The sequence below is a fragment of the Clarias gariepinus genome, chromosome 21 (genome assembly GCF_024256425.1).
Source record: "Clarias gariepinus isolate MV-2021 ecotype Netherlands chromosome 21, CGAR_prim_01v2, whole genome shotgun sequence".
Lineage (NCBI taxonomy): Eukaryota > Metazoa > Chordata > Actinopteri > Siluriformes > Clariidae > Clarias > Clarias gariepinus.
The window spans coordinates 19029992-19047503 of record NC_071120.1 but is presented as its reverse complement, the minus strand read 5'-3'; the positions used below and the strand labels follow the sequence as shown (position 1 = coordinate 19047503).

Below are 17512 nucleotides of genomic sequence, written 5' to 3'. Positions count from 1 at the left end.
CAGCAGCAAAGAACGGGAATCAGAGTCTATATTGCTTTAAGGAAGAGGTTTGCTGAAAATTTTGAAAATGGGTGAAGGTTTAAAAAAATAAATAAATAAAAAAGTCACCTAGTCTGTTTTCTAACCTTCAGTTACCTAGTGTTGGTGAAAATCCCAGAGGCCTTAATGTTTTTTTTGGAAATACTTAGTACAGCGTGTCTGGCACCAACATCATGTGATGATCTCTAAGATCAACCCAAAATGCCTAATGTGAACACGCTCTTGGGGTGTATCAGGAAACCTGCTTTATGAATGGTTCATAGGTTTGTTAGCATGAGAGCAGGTGAACATTTCTTGCTAATAAAAAATGACAGCCAGTTCATAAGTCCATGTCTATGCATGGAATATCCTGTACTAATCTAATCCATGCTACACATATAGCCTTCGTTATTTTCACACAACTGAAGCAAACCTGGTGAGAATACCCACCTGATATATAGTATGTTTGTTCCCAGGTTGTTCGTAGACGTTAAACTTTCCCCTTTTTGCTTGTCCACCGGGGGCCGAGCTAACGTCACGTGAGCTTAGTAAAGCAACCGTGGGACTGAAGCTTCGCAAATCACAAAGGCTCCGCTTTCACTTCGGCTGCAGATAACATATCAAACGGATATGCGTTGGGACAAAGGTGTGTAGTAACCCTTTCCAACGCATGGAGACGCATATTCACATTGTTAGGCGAGTTTGAGCGACAGACATTAAAGGTGATATTAAAGGCGCAGTTACCAGATGTTCAAACAAAAGAGCTTTTAGGGACTTTGGGTAGTTTTTTTTTGTTACTGTTCTGAGAATATTGTGACTTTTGTATACACTGTCCTGTCAGAATAGACACGTAAATGATATTCCATTTCCGACCACTGGTAAACCCTCCCTTGTATAAATCACCTCGAATGGATTTTGACCCCATGACAAAGCTGCTTTTATGTTGGGACACCGCAGCCCGTTATGGTTCCTCACTGGGGTGCCAGCGTGGTCAGCACAGCACCATCCCCCACTGACTGATCCTAACTGCAATCTGAGCATCGGAGGATGACAAAAGTTTAGTTAAAAAACCTCACACTTCTAAACGCTAGGCAAAAAGGAAGCACCTGGGGGCCGACGCCCTGTTTCGATAGCGCCGTATCCGTTACTCTAGTCACGTCTCTCTGAACCATTTTCTGTCCAGGCTGGCACTGTTAATTAAAAGACAAGAAAGCTGTGTGTCTGCAGCATTGCTCAGACAATCCATTTCCCCTGCCAAACTAGTATCTGTGAGTGTCTCAGGCATTGTTCAGAGATTTTTCTTCCAATTACACATGGGAAGAAAAGCTTTGGTGCTTGATTGACAAGTGCATTAAGTGCAGGGAGGATGCTGAAAACCACAGAGCAGACGCTTGGCACGATAAACCGAACCGTGTTCCAGGCAATTCTTTTTTTAATATTGCAAAATATTTAAAGAGCGAGCATGAAAGAAATTGAAAGCAATGACTAAAGACAAATCCTATACATCGCTGCATTATCAGCAAAAATAAATGCTTCTCGGAAGGATAAGCGATTTTAGAGAAGCGTCTTTATGTGGATTTTGGCTCTCGCCTAAATCTTGGATCACTACACTACATAAACCCCTCACTTGCTTACGCCACACTGCTAAAATATCACCTTATATCATTAGTCTGGTCAGCTAGTCTGACATTGAAGAATACAGCAGTCACACCGCACCAGGATTATTTCATCTTATTAGCCAACTTACAGATTTGGCATGTAACACCACAGGTTTAGGAGATTTTCGGCTTAACTGGCACATTTTCAATAAAACCCTAAGAAGCTTTGTGTTAAAAAATATTGCAATTATAACAAAAATGCACACGCTAAAATGATTACTCATGAAGCGCTGTGTTCCCCAGATGAATCAGACAGTACTGATGTGAATCTTGCTTGAGCTCTACGGCATTTAGAATCAGATTTCTCATGACTGACTTACACAAATTTGCCCAAAAATTGCCACAAATCAAGATGCTTAATCACAAGAAAAATGTAAAAAAAAAAAAAAACGGCTGATGATCTAAATAAACGACAAATAAGATTTTAAATAACCATGCTTTGAAAAAAAAAAAACTCAACCCTATTACTTGTAATATAAACCTGTTAATTAATAATCTAAAATGATTTATACATTTCTGAACGGTCTGTTTACCTAAAGTCAATACCAAAAAAATAAAGATTAAATTTTAAAATAAACCTAAATATGCCAAAATACTGTAAATGCCCACAATGCCTACAGTACATACAATGGGTATTCAAGTCAAACAGGGAGTTGTCATAAAATTTTGTGATTAAGACTTCAAGCACAAAACGGTGATGAGGGTCTACGCCACAGTAAAACATCTGAATGGTGTGAATGTTTAAAAGCAGTCCTTCTTTTGAACGTTAAGCAAGTGCAATGTCAAATTCTTGAAAATCAAAAAAAGCAGATGTTCAGTCTGTGGGAACTGTTCACACAATCATTCACCAACTCCACTTGCACATTACAGGAACTCGGCTGGGAGTTATTGCCACATCTCCTGTACAGCCCTGATCTTGCTACAAGCCATTTGCACATGTTTGGGCCATTAAAGGAGTTCCTGAGAGGCAGATGATTTAGAAGTGAAGTAGGCAGTCTGACAATGGCTCCAGCGTAATGAGAAAACTTCCTACCTTTATGGAATCGAAGCACTAGTGAAACACTGGGATAAGTGCATTAGTGTAGCAGAGGATTATATATATGGAAATAAAGGTATTATTCCATTATTCTGTACAATCAAAAGCCCTGAGTTGACATGAATTCCATGAAGGATTTAAGTAAAAAATGCACAACGTTTACAACGTTTACAAAAAAACCATGGTAAGTGACTTTATACATGATATGTATAGTACTGTGCAAAACCCTTAAGGCACCACTCATTTTTTTCTTATTAAATCTAAATTATGCAGATTAAAGAAATGGGAACAAACGTTTTACTGTGACAGTGCCTAAAGAAACAATTTTAAAATGTAGTCGTTTATATAACAACTTCAGCAGCAACCTCATTTCCCATCTTATCCGTTCAATCCACTCAGCATTCAGCATCACCGATATACTAATCAATTGACTAATCATCTGTCATCTTCTGCACCTGCTTCTCACTTGCTCATGTACCGTATATCCTGAATACAGTGTCGTGGGTGGCCAGGAGCCGATCCCAGAAGACTCAGAGCACGAGGTAGGGTTCACAATGGACTGGGTGCCAATCCATCGCACGCACACACTACAGGCATTTCAGGGAGGAAACCAGAGTACCCGGAGGAAAACCCACCAAGCACAGGGAGAACATGCAAATTCCATGCACACAGAGGCAGGAGGCACAGAGGCACAGAGGCACATTTTCGCTTAATAATAAAGCGAAGGTTTTCTTTAGGCTATTTTCATACGTTAAAGCAATATTGCGGCAAGCCGTTTTATGCAATCATTCTGCATTTATACACATCTGCTTTATGCTTCATGATAAATTATATTTGATTCGCTTGTTTTATACACATATTTAGCTCTGTTATAGCTCTGGTTTCTGAGAATATGTTCCTGTAAACATTTAACCTGAAAAAAAAATTCCATAAATTTCCATATATAGTACTGTATTTAACTGGTTCTAAGGTTCTTTGTCTGTATATTGTTAGCAAGACAGGTCTGTTTCATTGTAGTAATATCTTGCACCTTAAACAGTACTGGGTTTTGCCGATCCTTTTCACATTGGTCTTCATGGAAGCGTTTCCTGGTGTAGTCATTTTGCATGTAAATCAAACTGTCTTAATATATGCTTTCATAATGAGCCACTGTCTCGTATTTGTCTCATTTTTCCAACATACCTGTGACCCAAAAAAATCAATTCCAACACTTTGTCTCTTACTTGTAGCCCGTCTGCCACGAGGTTCCATATGCTGTGCGGTTTGAGAAGCTTTTCTGGTCATCATGTCAGCTGGAACCACTCTGACCATTCAACTTTAACCCTTTCATTAGTGATGCATTTTCATTTGCAGAACTGCAGATCACTCGTTGGGTGGTTTGTGGTTTTCCCACTGTTATGAACAGTCTCAGAAGAACGCTATGTGTAAAAATCTCAAGAGATCATCCGTTTCTGAAACACTTAGACCAGCCCATCTAGCATCAACAAGCATGACATGATCACAAAGAAAAATTTTCCTGTATTCTGATATTTGATGCGAACATACGTTTTTTTTTTTAACTGTATCTGTCTGACTTAATGCATTGTGGTGAATAAGCACAAGTCCAAGTTTCCCTATTAAAAAGGACAGTGAGTATAGTACTGCATTTTAAATTGTCTGTGAAATGTACTACAGCGGAAGGCTACACGAGGACCACCCGCTAGGCTTTCGAGAGGTCCGTCATGCTGAAGAGAGGATATTTTTTTATAACGCAAGTGCAACAAATCAGGCCTTATGGCAGTAAGAGAACATCAGAGCGTCAGAACGTCTTTCGCTTCCCTTTTAGCAGCTCAATACTGTCCACACCATCTACCAGTTCAAACACTACACTGCTGACGCACACTCTTACTGCTCTTGCAGCATGCAGTGGTAATAATAATGCCAATAAAGGAAAAACAAAATAACACATTAAGTACTAATGGAGCATGCCTAAGCGGTTCGGAGAGGCCGAATCCCTGCCCAATTTGTGACCAATCAAAGAACACCCACATGTGTAAACAACTGCCTGACAATGGTAGATCAGATAAAATGAAATCACATGGCAACAAGACTCTAGGGACGACTTTAGCAAACAATCTGGGCTCTGACCGTTTCAAACCTCAAATATCAAATCGATCCAATAACATCTGCTCAGATGTAACTCATTAATTGGTGCCTGTTACACTTGGCTACAGCAGAACAAGCCCTCAAATCATACCTCCACTATCTCTAAGTAACATTCTGGATTCCGTGCCTCACCCCAGCATAATGACCCCAGGTCCCACATAGGGCTCTTCGTAGATACGCATGGTCTGAATTAATGGTTTACTTGCGCGAGTCATTTTGATTCATTAGCGGAAAATGAGTGTGGGAGGACGGTTCAGCGAGAGCAGATCCTGAGCCGGCTAATCTGTGCGCCAAAGCCATGCGCATTATGCAATAGCTCTTGAGTAACCAAGGAAACCGTGGTGGGGTGGAGTGCGCACACAAACACATGCACATACATACATACATACACACAACATTTTTTGCTAAATACACAATCTTGGAGAGATTTACCAAAGAAACATCCAGTCAAGCAGCAGGAGTTGATCTCTAATACGACTTGGAAGAGCTGGCTGCCTATGCTTGTGTGTGCATGCACATTTAGATTCCCTTTTACAGCACTTTAAAAGCAAAGATGAAATTCCAAATTAAATCCCCTGGCGCCATTTTATCAGAACTCCCCTGACTACTTCAGCCAAAAAAAAAAAAAAAAAAAAAAGAGAGAAAAGCTTAAATGGCTATTTTTTTGGGCTCATAGACAATCTTGATTTTGGAACCGAAACTGAGCGAGGAGATCCACATAATTTGCCGAATTAACCCTTGACCTGTGCTTTATGCAAAAGGTCTGTGATAAATGTGCTCACTAGCAGCATGCCAGGTGCACTGCATAGACAAAAACCATTTCCAGAGCCACTGGATGGGTTCTCAATCAGTGTCCAGATGAATCCCAGTCGCTCAGTGTCTGATATTGAGCCGAGGTAAGTCTTAAGATTTTGGAGGCACTGTCCATTCTACTGTACATGCATTGCGGTAAATAGAAAAACAAATTTTTGTATCCAAACAGAAAACACAATTGCATGTACCATCAGATTAGTTTAAGCTGTAGAAAGTCATTTTTACATCTGCTTTTGACAAAAGGCGTGTCCGTACTTTTGTTTTCTGGCTTTCTCAAGTACTTGCTATTCCTGTAGAGTACTTTAAATCTGCCAAGTTTTAAGAAAAAAAGTTAATTTTAATCTTCATGATTTTCCAGAAGGTTGCTTTACATACCGTTATATCTATACAGAAACCGTGTAAACATTCCGATAAAAATGATTTACTTGCACCCGAATCCTACAGCAACTGACCTCATCAAACAAATTTACATTTGTGGTTTTTTAGAGTTACTTAAAATAACGTCACAGTTAGCTCCTGACTCAGAATATCCGACCTCCAACACCCTCGACTTGGAAAGCCGGAAGGTCTCCTCAACACTGCACCAAAAATAATTGTTCAATGACTTCCATTTAAATGTGTGCATCAGTTCCACCTGACTAAACTGAGTTCCATTTATATGCTGAGTTTTTAGACATCCACCATCTTTCTGCTCAAGCAATTTCAAAGCCGTGAAATAAACGGAGCTCTGCACACAGCTCACAGGGCTTAGGGACGAACCAAGATCACTGCCACTGTAAGACTGACTCTAATGCACAGCATAGTTCGATCACGTCAATGTTATAAATTGATTATTGTTTCTTCACAGGTCAATCCAGTAAGTAGAAACTTTACTGAATGTGATTTAGCATAATGTCCATGAAATGCTTGGTGTAAAATATATGCAACATCGTACGTTCTGACCTACCACATACTGTATTTCCCATATTTCAGGATACAACATCATGCCCCCCTTCCACTCTCTCTCTCATGCTGCTCCCTTTACTAGTGATCCCGATTCCTTCTGCTCTCTGGACCTGCCTGACTCATCCTGATGCCCTACTTCTGGTTGTAATCACACTGAGACCACGCACTCCTGCTGAGGATGACCCCATATGGTCCGCTTATAAATGCATGTGTCTACTGATTACGGTTCCACTTGGTAACCATGAACATGGCTTGGGATTACATTTGATACAAACTGCACTATGATGGCTTGTGTCTGTAGTTACTCGAATACTGGCAAGAACAGTTTTAAACTCAAGTCGTCATTATTAAACAGTTGATGACCTCAATATAGTGGATATTTGACCACATAGTACCGAGTTTTTATATTAATAAAAAAAACAATTTATGGTTGCAGTATCCGGTATCACCAAAATGCGGAGGCCTTTGCTTTTGAGTCAGGTTTTCCTTCTTATGTTATTTCAGGGAGTTTTCCCTGCCACTGTCACCTCTGGCCTGCTCAGTGTTGAATAATTATCTAATAAAGACATACATTAAAAATGTCTACATTATTTACATTTAAAAATTAAATCTGAATTTTTTTTTTCTGTAAAGTTGATTTGTGACTATGGCTGTTGTATAGATAAAATTAAAGTAAAATAAACAAAATTTAACACAAATCAACAGTGAATACGAGAGGAGCTCAAGCCAAACCAGGACTTTTAATTTCTCAGTATGTCGAAAGCATGATTAGTAGTGATGGGAGTTTGAATCATTTTAGTGACTCGGATTTTTGAATCTTATTCATCAAAATAAACGAATCTTTGAGTCATTTAGTTCATTTAGTTCTTTTGATCAGAAATAAAATAAATAGTTGCATTTTTAATAAAAAGACCCCCAAAACATTTACACACACAAATTTTGGCTATAGTTCCAGTAATCAAAATATTACAACGCAGCTAAGGACATATTATAATAAACAGAATGAGTAGCTCACCCCTTATATCTTCCAGTGTGAGTCATTCGTTCTTTTGAATCTACTGCACCACATAGCGTCTATGGTAGTCACGTGACAAAGGAACGAACGACTCGGGACTTGAAGACTCCTTGAGGAGAATCGTTCAATTCTGTTTCCTGTGTACTGCACTGCATAGCGTCTATGGGAGTCACGTGACATAAGAACGAATGACTCGGAGTAAAAGGGGAAGATTTGCTCAATTCTGTTTTCTGTACATAACATACGGAGGTTTCGCGATGGTTTGCGCATGCGACCCCAGTAGAAAATAAACAAATCTCTGTCCGAGACTACTTGTTCTTCTAAATCACGTTAAAGACTCGTTCAAAAAGAACGAATTGTTCATGAACGACCCATTGCTAATGATTAGGCTGCCTGCTTCACATATAAAACACTGGCCTTCAGGGAACACTTTAATGACAAAAACAGGAACAAATGACTTTCCACAATGTTAGGACTATACAGGAAATGTGGAAAGTGGTGCAAAGTGGACCAAAGTGTTTGTGAATAATTGTGTGTACAGTCCTCACAGACAGATGCGACTACTTCGCATCTGTCTTTTTTTAAAGAATCCGACATTAAACTTGCTGAATATTCATGGGAATGAGTGCAGTGGGCCCCGAGCCACCACGGCCAGGGTCGTCTTCACGGTAGAACACCTACAAATGTGCTCACTAGTAGCAAGACAGGTGCACTGTGTAGACAAAAAACATCTCCAGAGCTACTGGATTGGTTTTCAATCAGTGTCCAGACGAATCCCAGTCACTCAGTGGCTGATACTGATGACAAATGATTTACTGTGGTTAAGAGTCTCATCACCATACTACACTTAAAGTCTTCCAATAGAACTGAAACAAATAAAGTGTAGCACTAGTTAGACTTAAATAACATCTTTTTATAGTAAATACTGTAGCAAAATTAGAAGTTTCTTATAGTTCAAAAATTATAGTCATATTGTTGGGCTTGTGCATGGTTTGGAAGGGTATATTCTGAGTGTTAGTATGGGGCTGGTCACATTGATCAGTCTATAACACTGACCCGACAATCCTAGTTATAGTAGTAGGATAAAGGATAGTGGCAGACACAAACAGCTGTGCAATTATTTTCTGTGATTACCACGAAAGAGGCTTTCAAACTGGCAGTGGAGTGTAATTTGCTCCTTTCCTGAAGATTTAAGGCCACAAAGGGCACATTATGTGAGTCAGCCATGTGCGCAAAAAATGAAAAATAAAATACAAGCTCACACACTTCATCAAACTGCTGAAAGTAATTACAAAATTAGCATTGATGGATGCTTTGTGTGTGTAAATGAGCATGAAGGAAGAGTGCGTGTGTGTGCGTCTCGCGCTCAGGCGTTTCAATCAGCACGAGGCCAGCCAGGGAGAGCAAGGCTAATCAGGGATGAGCCACAGATGCATGTGCTGAACCGATTGCAAAAAGGTGGGGTAGGATGGCTGGTTAAATCAGCAAAAGAAGGGGCGGAGCCATAAAGGTGCTTTCAAGGGACAACTACCAAAACTGAAACTCCTCTGGTTTCGAGTCGGCCTGCATGCTTAGGGTCAAAACATGGGAACAGGGATATACCTAGCTTGTGTAGCTCGTTAATAACAATGTACAGTCTAGTGTGTGAACAAAAAAATTCTATAAGAGAGGTGACTTTTAAAACCTTAAGATATTTGTATACATACAAATACTCAGATGAGTAAACAAAAACATTTTGCTTGGTTTTGTCTCCTTGGAGACATAACTTTTTGATAATCCTGATAATATAACGTTATCCTGACTCATTATCTTTAATGATGCCATGATGAAACATGCCTATCCTGATCTAAATGGTCTCTTTTTGGATGACCCCACACCCCCAGCAACAGCATACACAGGCTCACCAAATGATATAATGAGTATGAAAATAATGTAAATCATATGCTGTGGTTCTTGAAAGTCACTAGAACTCAATCCTGTTGAACACCCAAAGCCAAAACCAAGTGTAAGACTGTTTCTCTAATAGAGCGGCCCAATTTAATCAATGCTTTGCTGCTTGATACAATTAATTAAATCAATAAATCGGTTTTTGATTTAGAAATTATTCTATTTTTAAGTTTCAATTAGCTATTATTTTTTTAAGAGACCAATTATTTTCAAGGGTTAAATGGTTGAGAAATTGCCAAATTCCTTAAAAAAAAAAAAAAAATATATATATATATATATATATATATATATATATATATAAATAAAACATCTTTAGCAGAAAATACAAACTATACTTATCTAAGGAGTATCGCTCCTTGTTTATGGGCAGTTGGTGCATTACCACCCACCCTCTACTATACTGGAGTGTGAAGGAGGAAAAAAAACATTTTAAACTTCATAAAACTTTAAAACCTTTAAGAATTATAGCTGTTTGAGACAAATCAGACAATAACCATAACCTACTGAATCAAATCGAAACTGAATTAAATCAACAGTTCACCTACAATTCACAGCACTGGTCCTCATCATCATCATCATCATCATCATCATCATCAACAGCAACATCATTATCAAAATGTGCCCCTGTTGCAAATCCAGAGACAAGCACAGGGTGCATTAAACCAGCCTGGAGTCTCCAAACAACTTATTTAATTATATTAACAAATCCATAATATTCTACCATAACCCTTGACGTAAACTGAGAACGCATGGGATGGGAAAAGGGGCGGAGTTTGCATTAAAATGTTTATCCATATCGGCGGGTTCAAAACACCTGCGCAGATTATTTCAGAATCACATATTTCTCATCTCTTGGTGTACTGAAAAGAAAAACAAAACTCTTTAGACATGATAAGATAACTCTTTAGTTGATAAGATGTTCTAGAGCAGACTTGGAAGTATAATATAATCAGGGATATACATCACTGGGTATTTTCAACGCAATATTGTGCAGGGAGTATATTATTATAATTATTATTATTATATTGCACAAGCCTAGTGTGGCTCCTCGATCTGTCTTTCACACTGACACATTTGATTATGTGTCAATATCGTGTAACACCCTGTCCCCAAAGCAGTATAATAATGAATATTAAAATTGCTACTGTACAGTATATAACGCTGGATAAACCTGTAAATTTGCTTTCAGCCATTACCTATTTTTAGAACAACAACAACAAAAAAAATCCTTAGGGCCTATTATAATTGCTGAGAAGTATTTTAACATTCTAGATGAGAATTAAGCCCACAAACTGTCTCTTAACAAGCTAAAGAGTGCTCTGTGTCATGAGAGTGTGAATTCCTGCTACATAATATCACTCGCGCTGTAGCTTAGCAACAGTGTTAGGGCTCCGATCTGCCTCTTGTGTGAGACGCAGAAAGGACTGTAACTGAATATTAATAAATCGATATGTTTGCTCCGTACTCTGTGGTCAGGCCGGTACATCACTTGGATTTGAGCTGTCGCTTGCGGTTGCGATCGCAAACGTGATTCATCACCCGCTGTCGCATTTCAACTGCTTGGGTTCGACAAGGCATGAATATGCTATAAACCTGATGGTTGTCTCTATCAAAGCACTGGGCACTAGATGATCATGTCGATGATTATGTCGCCATAAAACAGCCTCGAGGATCATACACGCGAGTATAAATATGTGATATACGTTGTGTTTCTGGAGTCATATGAGCGCAGTGCCATGTCATAAAACACACAGGACTACTGATTGCATGACAGCAGATGTGACCCATAAAAACACACACTTTAACGATTTATAGAATGTTGAGTGTTAGTGTTTTTATATGCTAAGTGGAGGTCCATACCATGCGTACCATGTACCAACACACACTTGTGCAGCGTCTCCTGTGTCTATGCTCTCAGCAATCCCTCTGTGACCAGGCTCTTCATTAATCACAGGACGCTGGAGCTGGGCACAATAGCCTACATCTGGGCCTTTTGATTAGGCTGTCAGTTTACACCGAAACAGCCCAAGCCTGGAACAAATTAAGCGATGATTATAAAACAGGGGTGTTGCTTGAAAGAGTTGAGTCGCCTTGGGACCGCGCACACCCGTTGGCTGTAGCTGGAAGCTAAGCTTGAGAACCCGCATAACACAGCTAATACGAAAAGAATCAGAATGGTCATGCACCCAGAGGCTGAGGAGGAGAAGAGGGAACGCATAAGGAACAAAATGTGTCATATAACACATTATATGTTTTGAAATGTCGTTATGGATTGCGTGAGACTAAAATCCTTAAATCTCTAACTAAGACAAAAGCAACAGTCTAAGACAGCCCTCTATAAATTATATATATATTATAGCTGTTACTATAGAAACAACATAACAGGTCATGTCTGTTAATATAAACCTTAAGCCCTAATGTGAACCAAAATATTATCATCAATCATTAATATCGCTCCTGAGATGACTGTCAATGCCAAGGCTGCTGTACAAAAAAAAATTGTTCCCCGACCAATTAAATTAAAGTATAGTGCTGTGGCGCATGGCCGAATTACTACTTCAGTCAATTTCAGCACACAATATGAACTTGCCACAACAATTAACAATCCTGTAAGAACTACAGTTTAAAGCATCAAAAAGGATAGGAAGTGATGTCAGTCGATAATATAGAGGTTCCATACGAGGTTATAACTTGCCTCATGACTATCGTTAAGAGATATACTGCGGCATGAATATTACATAAACGTATCCAGCGTATCTAGCTCTTCTGATCCACACACTAGTAAGAAATTCAAAACAGAAACCTGCTCTGGTATTTGACATGCTTGGCTGGTCAGTGCTTTTCCGTCTCGGAAGAAAATTATTCCTCTGACACACTCTATTCGTCTTACCCTCAATGTTACACATCCACAGACTTCCAAAAGCAAAGTCAAACCTAATCACAGTACAGACCTGAATGAAGTTTTAATGGAAACACAGTATCAATTATTATCCAGACTACACTATACAGATAGTAAAAGATTTTATCAGAATCCATATCCCAAGGATTTAGCTCAATGAAATATTTTATGTAATTGGCATGGAATGGTAATTCATGAGAAAAGTCGGGACCTTAGTAACCCTTTTTAGCAATCAAATGAATATTTAGCTTATGGGTCAGTTGATCATTTACAAAAAGGCTACACACTCCAGTTTACAGAAAACAACCATTTTCTGGGCTCTTTATCATATCCTAGCTGTAACTCACTTAAATGATAGCAAGAATAGCCTTGTGTTTTAGAGGGGTGGAAGGTTTTGCAGAATCTAATAGATTGTGCATCTTTGCCTTTTCTGGAATGATGGTATCAATAGTATTGCATGCTTGAATCTACATTGTGGACATGCTGGAATGCATTTGAAACCTTTTAAACATTGTCTATCATTTTTTTTCACATTACACAACCTGCCACATGGGTGCAGGACGAAAGTTAAACACTTGATGTTAAATCATGTAGTCTGTTCACACCACATTAGGTGAGAGCGGAATTAACGCATAATGAGAAATTTGGCAGGCACCCAACTCGTCCAGCCACATTGATTCAGTCTCTCCCTTGCTTTTAGCAAAGCACATTCTGCTTCTCTTCAGTTGCCATTTAAACAGGATCTCGGTTGTGTAATATGCTCAATACCCCCTAATAAGGGAAGCAGTGTGGTACTACATTCACTATGGTCAATATTAAGCCCTCATCAAAGTGACAACTCGACAAAAAAAAAAACTCTTACGCAATCCCAAACTCCAGTAAAACTTTCTTTGACGTACAAAAGCTGGTCGTAAATCCTAGCATCATGTCCAAGTAGCAACGCTGTCCAGATCCACAAATGTCCTTGCCAACTGAGGTGTCCCAACTCTTTGGTACTCTTCCCATATAGCTGGACCACCCTAAGTAGAGCTTATTAGAATTTGGTCTGGATAAGTGTTCACCCTTTTTAGTGTTCAGTATACTAGAGTTGACCCTGCCTGTAGTCTCTTGAAGCCCATTAAATAGGCCTGTGTGTTCAACCCTGGAACCTCTGATTTAGGCTAGTTAGGGCTGCAGTTCTGATTGGAAGTCAGGAGATCAGGCCTGAGTATACTGATGCTATCATTAAAGACAAATCAGATGACCAAAGCTGAACCACAAGCAGTGATTGGCAATATAGCTTTTGTTTACTTAATTTGAGCCTGGAATTTGGTTTCTGTTCTTAGACACTTTTTCAGACCAAATTATACATGAGTCCAATCTATAAAGGTTCAGTGCAATGCTTATACGACACACAACAAATCCCAGTGCGAAGACTAAAAACTACAATATTTCGATCACGTGCATACTGCTGGTTAAATATAAGTTTTTTTTGTTTTGTTTTTTAAAGTAATACATTCAAAGTGCTGCACAATTAGTCACATAAAAATCCAAACACCTGTGCAAATCACAAAAGTTTGTGAATAACTATGATGTACTTTATGTACTTGTTCATTTTTAAAATAATTTTCAGTTGATAAATATTATAAATATTGGCAAACATCCTCTTAAAAAGATAATTTGTCTAGTTATTTGGTGTTAGCCTAGATAAATACATTTGAATACAAAATGGCATATTTAATAGTTATTAATCACAGATTATATCACAATATATGAATGTGTGTCGAAATAACCGCAATGTTTTTTTAATTTTTTTTATTGTGCAGCCCTATTTGAATGTATCCTGAAGTTCTTTTGCCAATGTCAATGATCATGATGAACCTTCTATGTCTGGCTAAGCATCATCATTTAACCAAGAGTTTGTCTGTCACTAGTAGAGACAAAGTCTGCAGATTTCACATAAATAACATGCTACGACGTTTTAATGAATAGACAGATGTGAAAAGTGTATACTAACTTACTACTGTACAGCAAAATAAAAATTTAACTTGGAAAATAACAAATAATTAATTTATTAATCACTATTCATCATAATCATTATGAATTATTTATTAATTTATAAATCATTAATTCTGGCTTGAAATCAACATTTATTTTTCTATTCCAGGAAGACATTTTTAACCTCAACTATGGCTAAGAGAGTAATACGAGAGTGTGAATGAGCAAGAAAAGCATGTTTATCATTTTCTCCATATGGTAATTAAATACAGGTTTGTGGTTCCGCTAAACCCGTTCAATACAACTTCAACAATCTTCAACAAAACGGTCACAAGAGCAATCCTAAAATGATTACGCAAATCAGCTTTGTTTAAAAGATATAAGTTTGCATTAGAAAAAGGAATGAGCTCAAGAATCTTTAAGCATCCTCTTATTAGCACTGTACCACTTACCCAACATGGTATCAAAATGTAGGGCTTTTCCCAGTCCCTATAGGTTGATACTTTAAAGCTGGTACACAAACCGATGCTTTTAAACATATAGCGTATAATTTGCTGCAGCCCACAACATGCCTACAGTGGCTCGTGGCTTGAGCAACACCACCCACATGCCTGGCCGTGAGTGTATATCCACAACCTTGATTTTCACTAATTTTCAGCAATTTTCAGCTGGAGAGCCCTGTCTCCAATTACACACAATGAGGTATCACCAGAAACACAGTCTACGTGATTAAACAAACACAATGATCGAGCAGCCAAAGAGAGGTCACCTTAGCAAATAGATTTGATCTGACTAACTAACTGTTTGTTACATGAGCAGACAGTAAACTCGTAATATAATTGGCAGTCAATGAAAAAGAAGCAGACTCTGCGAATCGATGATAACCATTTAAAGAGTGATAGCTTTACAGGAGCTACCTTTTGAAAGGTGTATCCATTATAGAGTATGACTTAGTGCTCAGCTGTGAAATATTAAAATGTGACTGGCCTGCTGATCAACTTAATAAAATGTGGTGGATATTTAGCACGCCATCATGATCATTGGCGGGTACATGATCCTTACTGCATTTCCTACACAGCACAAGTATCTTGCATCTGATTCATTTAGAATAAACTGCAGAATAAAAACATTTCCATTTTAAGCGATATCAATTTCCATCCAAGTCCTTAGTGTCCATCAAGGCTCCTTCTAGTCTGTAATTCGTCATAGCAGGAGGGGACATTCATAAAAAAAGAAAGATGTTGCATTTTATTTCAAATCCAGGAACCTTTCAGATATCTCCACAATCTTGTAATGGTTGTTCACATTCTTCTAGTTGAAGGTCAATCAAATGAATATAAATATGAGATCTCTCATAAATTTTTGGCTCAACCTGGGTTTCTTATGGTTTAAACAATCATCAGAGAGCAGGTGATTGTAGTGTCTCGCACCATGATCACCACGAGACCATAACAGACTATAAGTCTGCATGTTCTTCCAACATTGGCAACAGTCTTACTGAAAACACATTATTACAGCACATCCATTAATTAATTAATCTTATCCTGTGTACACGGTCACGGGGGTGTCGACCCTATCCCATAGGACTTAAGGTACGAGGCAGGGTACACCCTGGACAAATTCATTATAGAGCATGACTGTGGTAGAAAACCCACCAAACACAAGGAGGACACGTCCACAGACCCGGGGTGGGACTCGAACCCTCGACCCTGGAGGTAACAGCCTCCAGCATATCCATGAGCAGAATAATCAATTAGAACTAGGCTTCTTCATGCAACCTGATGGCGTGGACTCAATAGGAAAAACAAGGAAATATTGTTCCTTACCTTCCAAGCTCATCTCCAATCTCGTAATGATCCTCCACGTTCTCCTGGTTGAAGGCGGTCATGGTGCTGGGTGCTTCCATCACCTGCACCCTCATGATAGCTTACTACATCGAAACCTACTCATATTCGACCTAAAAAACAAAAGGGACAGACATAAAAAAAACAAAGCTAGATTTTAGGAAGAGGAAAAAAAAAAACACTAAGGGATGTACGTATTTACAGTATTAGTGTCAATATGTAATCGTTTAATCGGCCTGTTAACGCTCGTGTCGTGTCACTTTGGAGATGTTTTTCGACGCAGGCGCGACTTTTATACATAACACTATCAAATGCAGGGGAAATTATGGGATGTTTTGTAAACATGAAGTGTTGTTAGTAATTAAACCGCCGCGTTGCCTAGTGAACGTGATGAACGCGGTACGGTATTAAGCCGTGTGTGTGTGTGTGTGTGTGTGTGTTTCAGAGAACCAGCTGCGGCTGTTTTATTATAATAATATTATTAACACACTATGAAAACGCAAGACTTAAAAACGAAACGGATTTATATTTAAACCACTGGGTTTTTATAAAACGCGAGTGCACCAAACAAACGCAGTCGTCTTCTGTATTATTTTAACTAAAGTACCCAGGAGATCCGCTCACCCGGAACCCTGCCCCAGGCTCTACACTGCGTTAACGTTACATCTATAAAAAAAAAAAAAACAGCTAGCAAGGATAATTACCTCGAATCCTCCGCCGTCGTCAGAGCGCAGAAAACGAGTTTAATCCGGTGTAACGCGTTAAAACCGGCATACCGTCCGAGAGAGACACGAAAATGGCATGTTGCAGGAAATGGGAGGCTTCTAACAATGTAGGTGTGCGGCGCTGCCTTAGCTGGGAAGGCTGGGTGAAAACGAAACGCGCTTCATTCAGCAGGGGGCGCCATTGCGCATCATTACACTACCGCTGTGCATAGTATGTCAAAACAGCCTACATATAGCAGGCCGTGTTCCTACACGGACAGGCATTGTATGTATTTCTTACCTAACTTGCCACATTTGGCCCTAACCAGAAAATGGGGATTTGAAATATTTGATTTTTTTTTAAAATTGCTATTCCAAATCCCTCACTCACCGTCTATACCACTTAGTGTAAGTATGCATTGTCATGGGGGGCCTGGAGGCTATCCCAGGAGACTCACCGAAGACATGGAGAACATGCAAATTCCATGCACACAGACCTGGGACGGGATTT

At 39.0% G+C, this 17512-nt stretch overlaps 1 protein-coding gene across 1 annotated transcript in view; it reads right to left on the bottom strand.

Moving 5' to 3' along the window:
• Positions 1 to 17109, bottom strand: part of dapk1 (death-associated protein kinase 1) — a 78328-nt gene extending 61219 nt beyond the window's left edge. The window contains exons 1-2 of the mRNA XM_053480848.1: positions 17002 to 17109; positions 16280 to 16410 (exon numbers count right to left, since the gene is read on the bottom strand). Of these exons, the coding sequence (XP_053336823.1) occupies positions 16280 to 16374 (95 nt within the window). The 5' untranslated portion in view covers positions 16375 to 16410; positions 17002 to 17109. The remainder of the gene's footprint in view (positions 1 to 16279; positions 16411 to 17001) is intronic.
• Between the last annotated feature and the right edge of the window lie 403 nt (positions 17110 to 17512).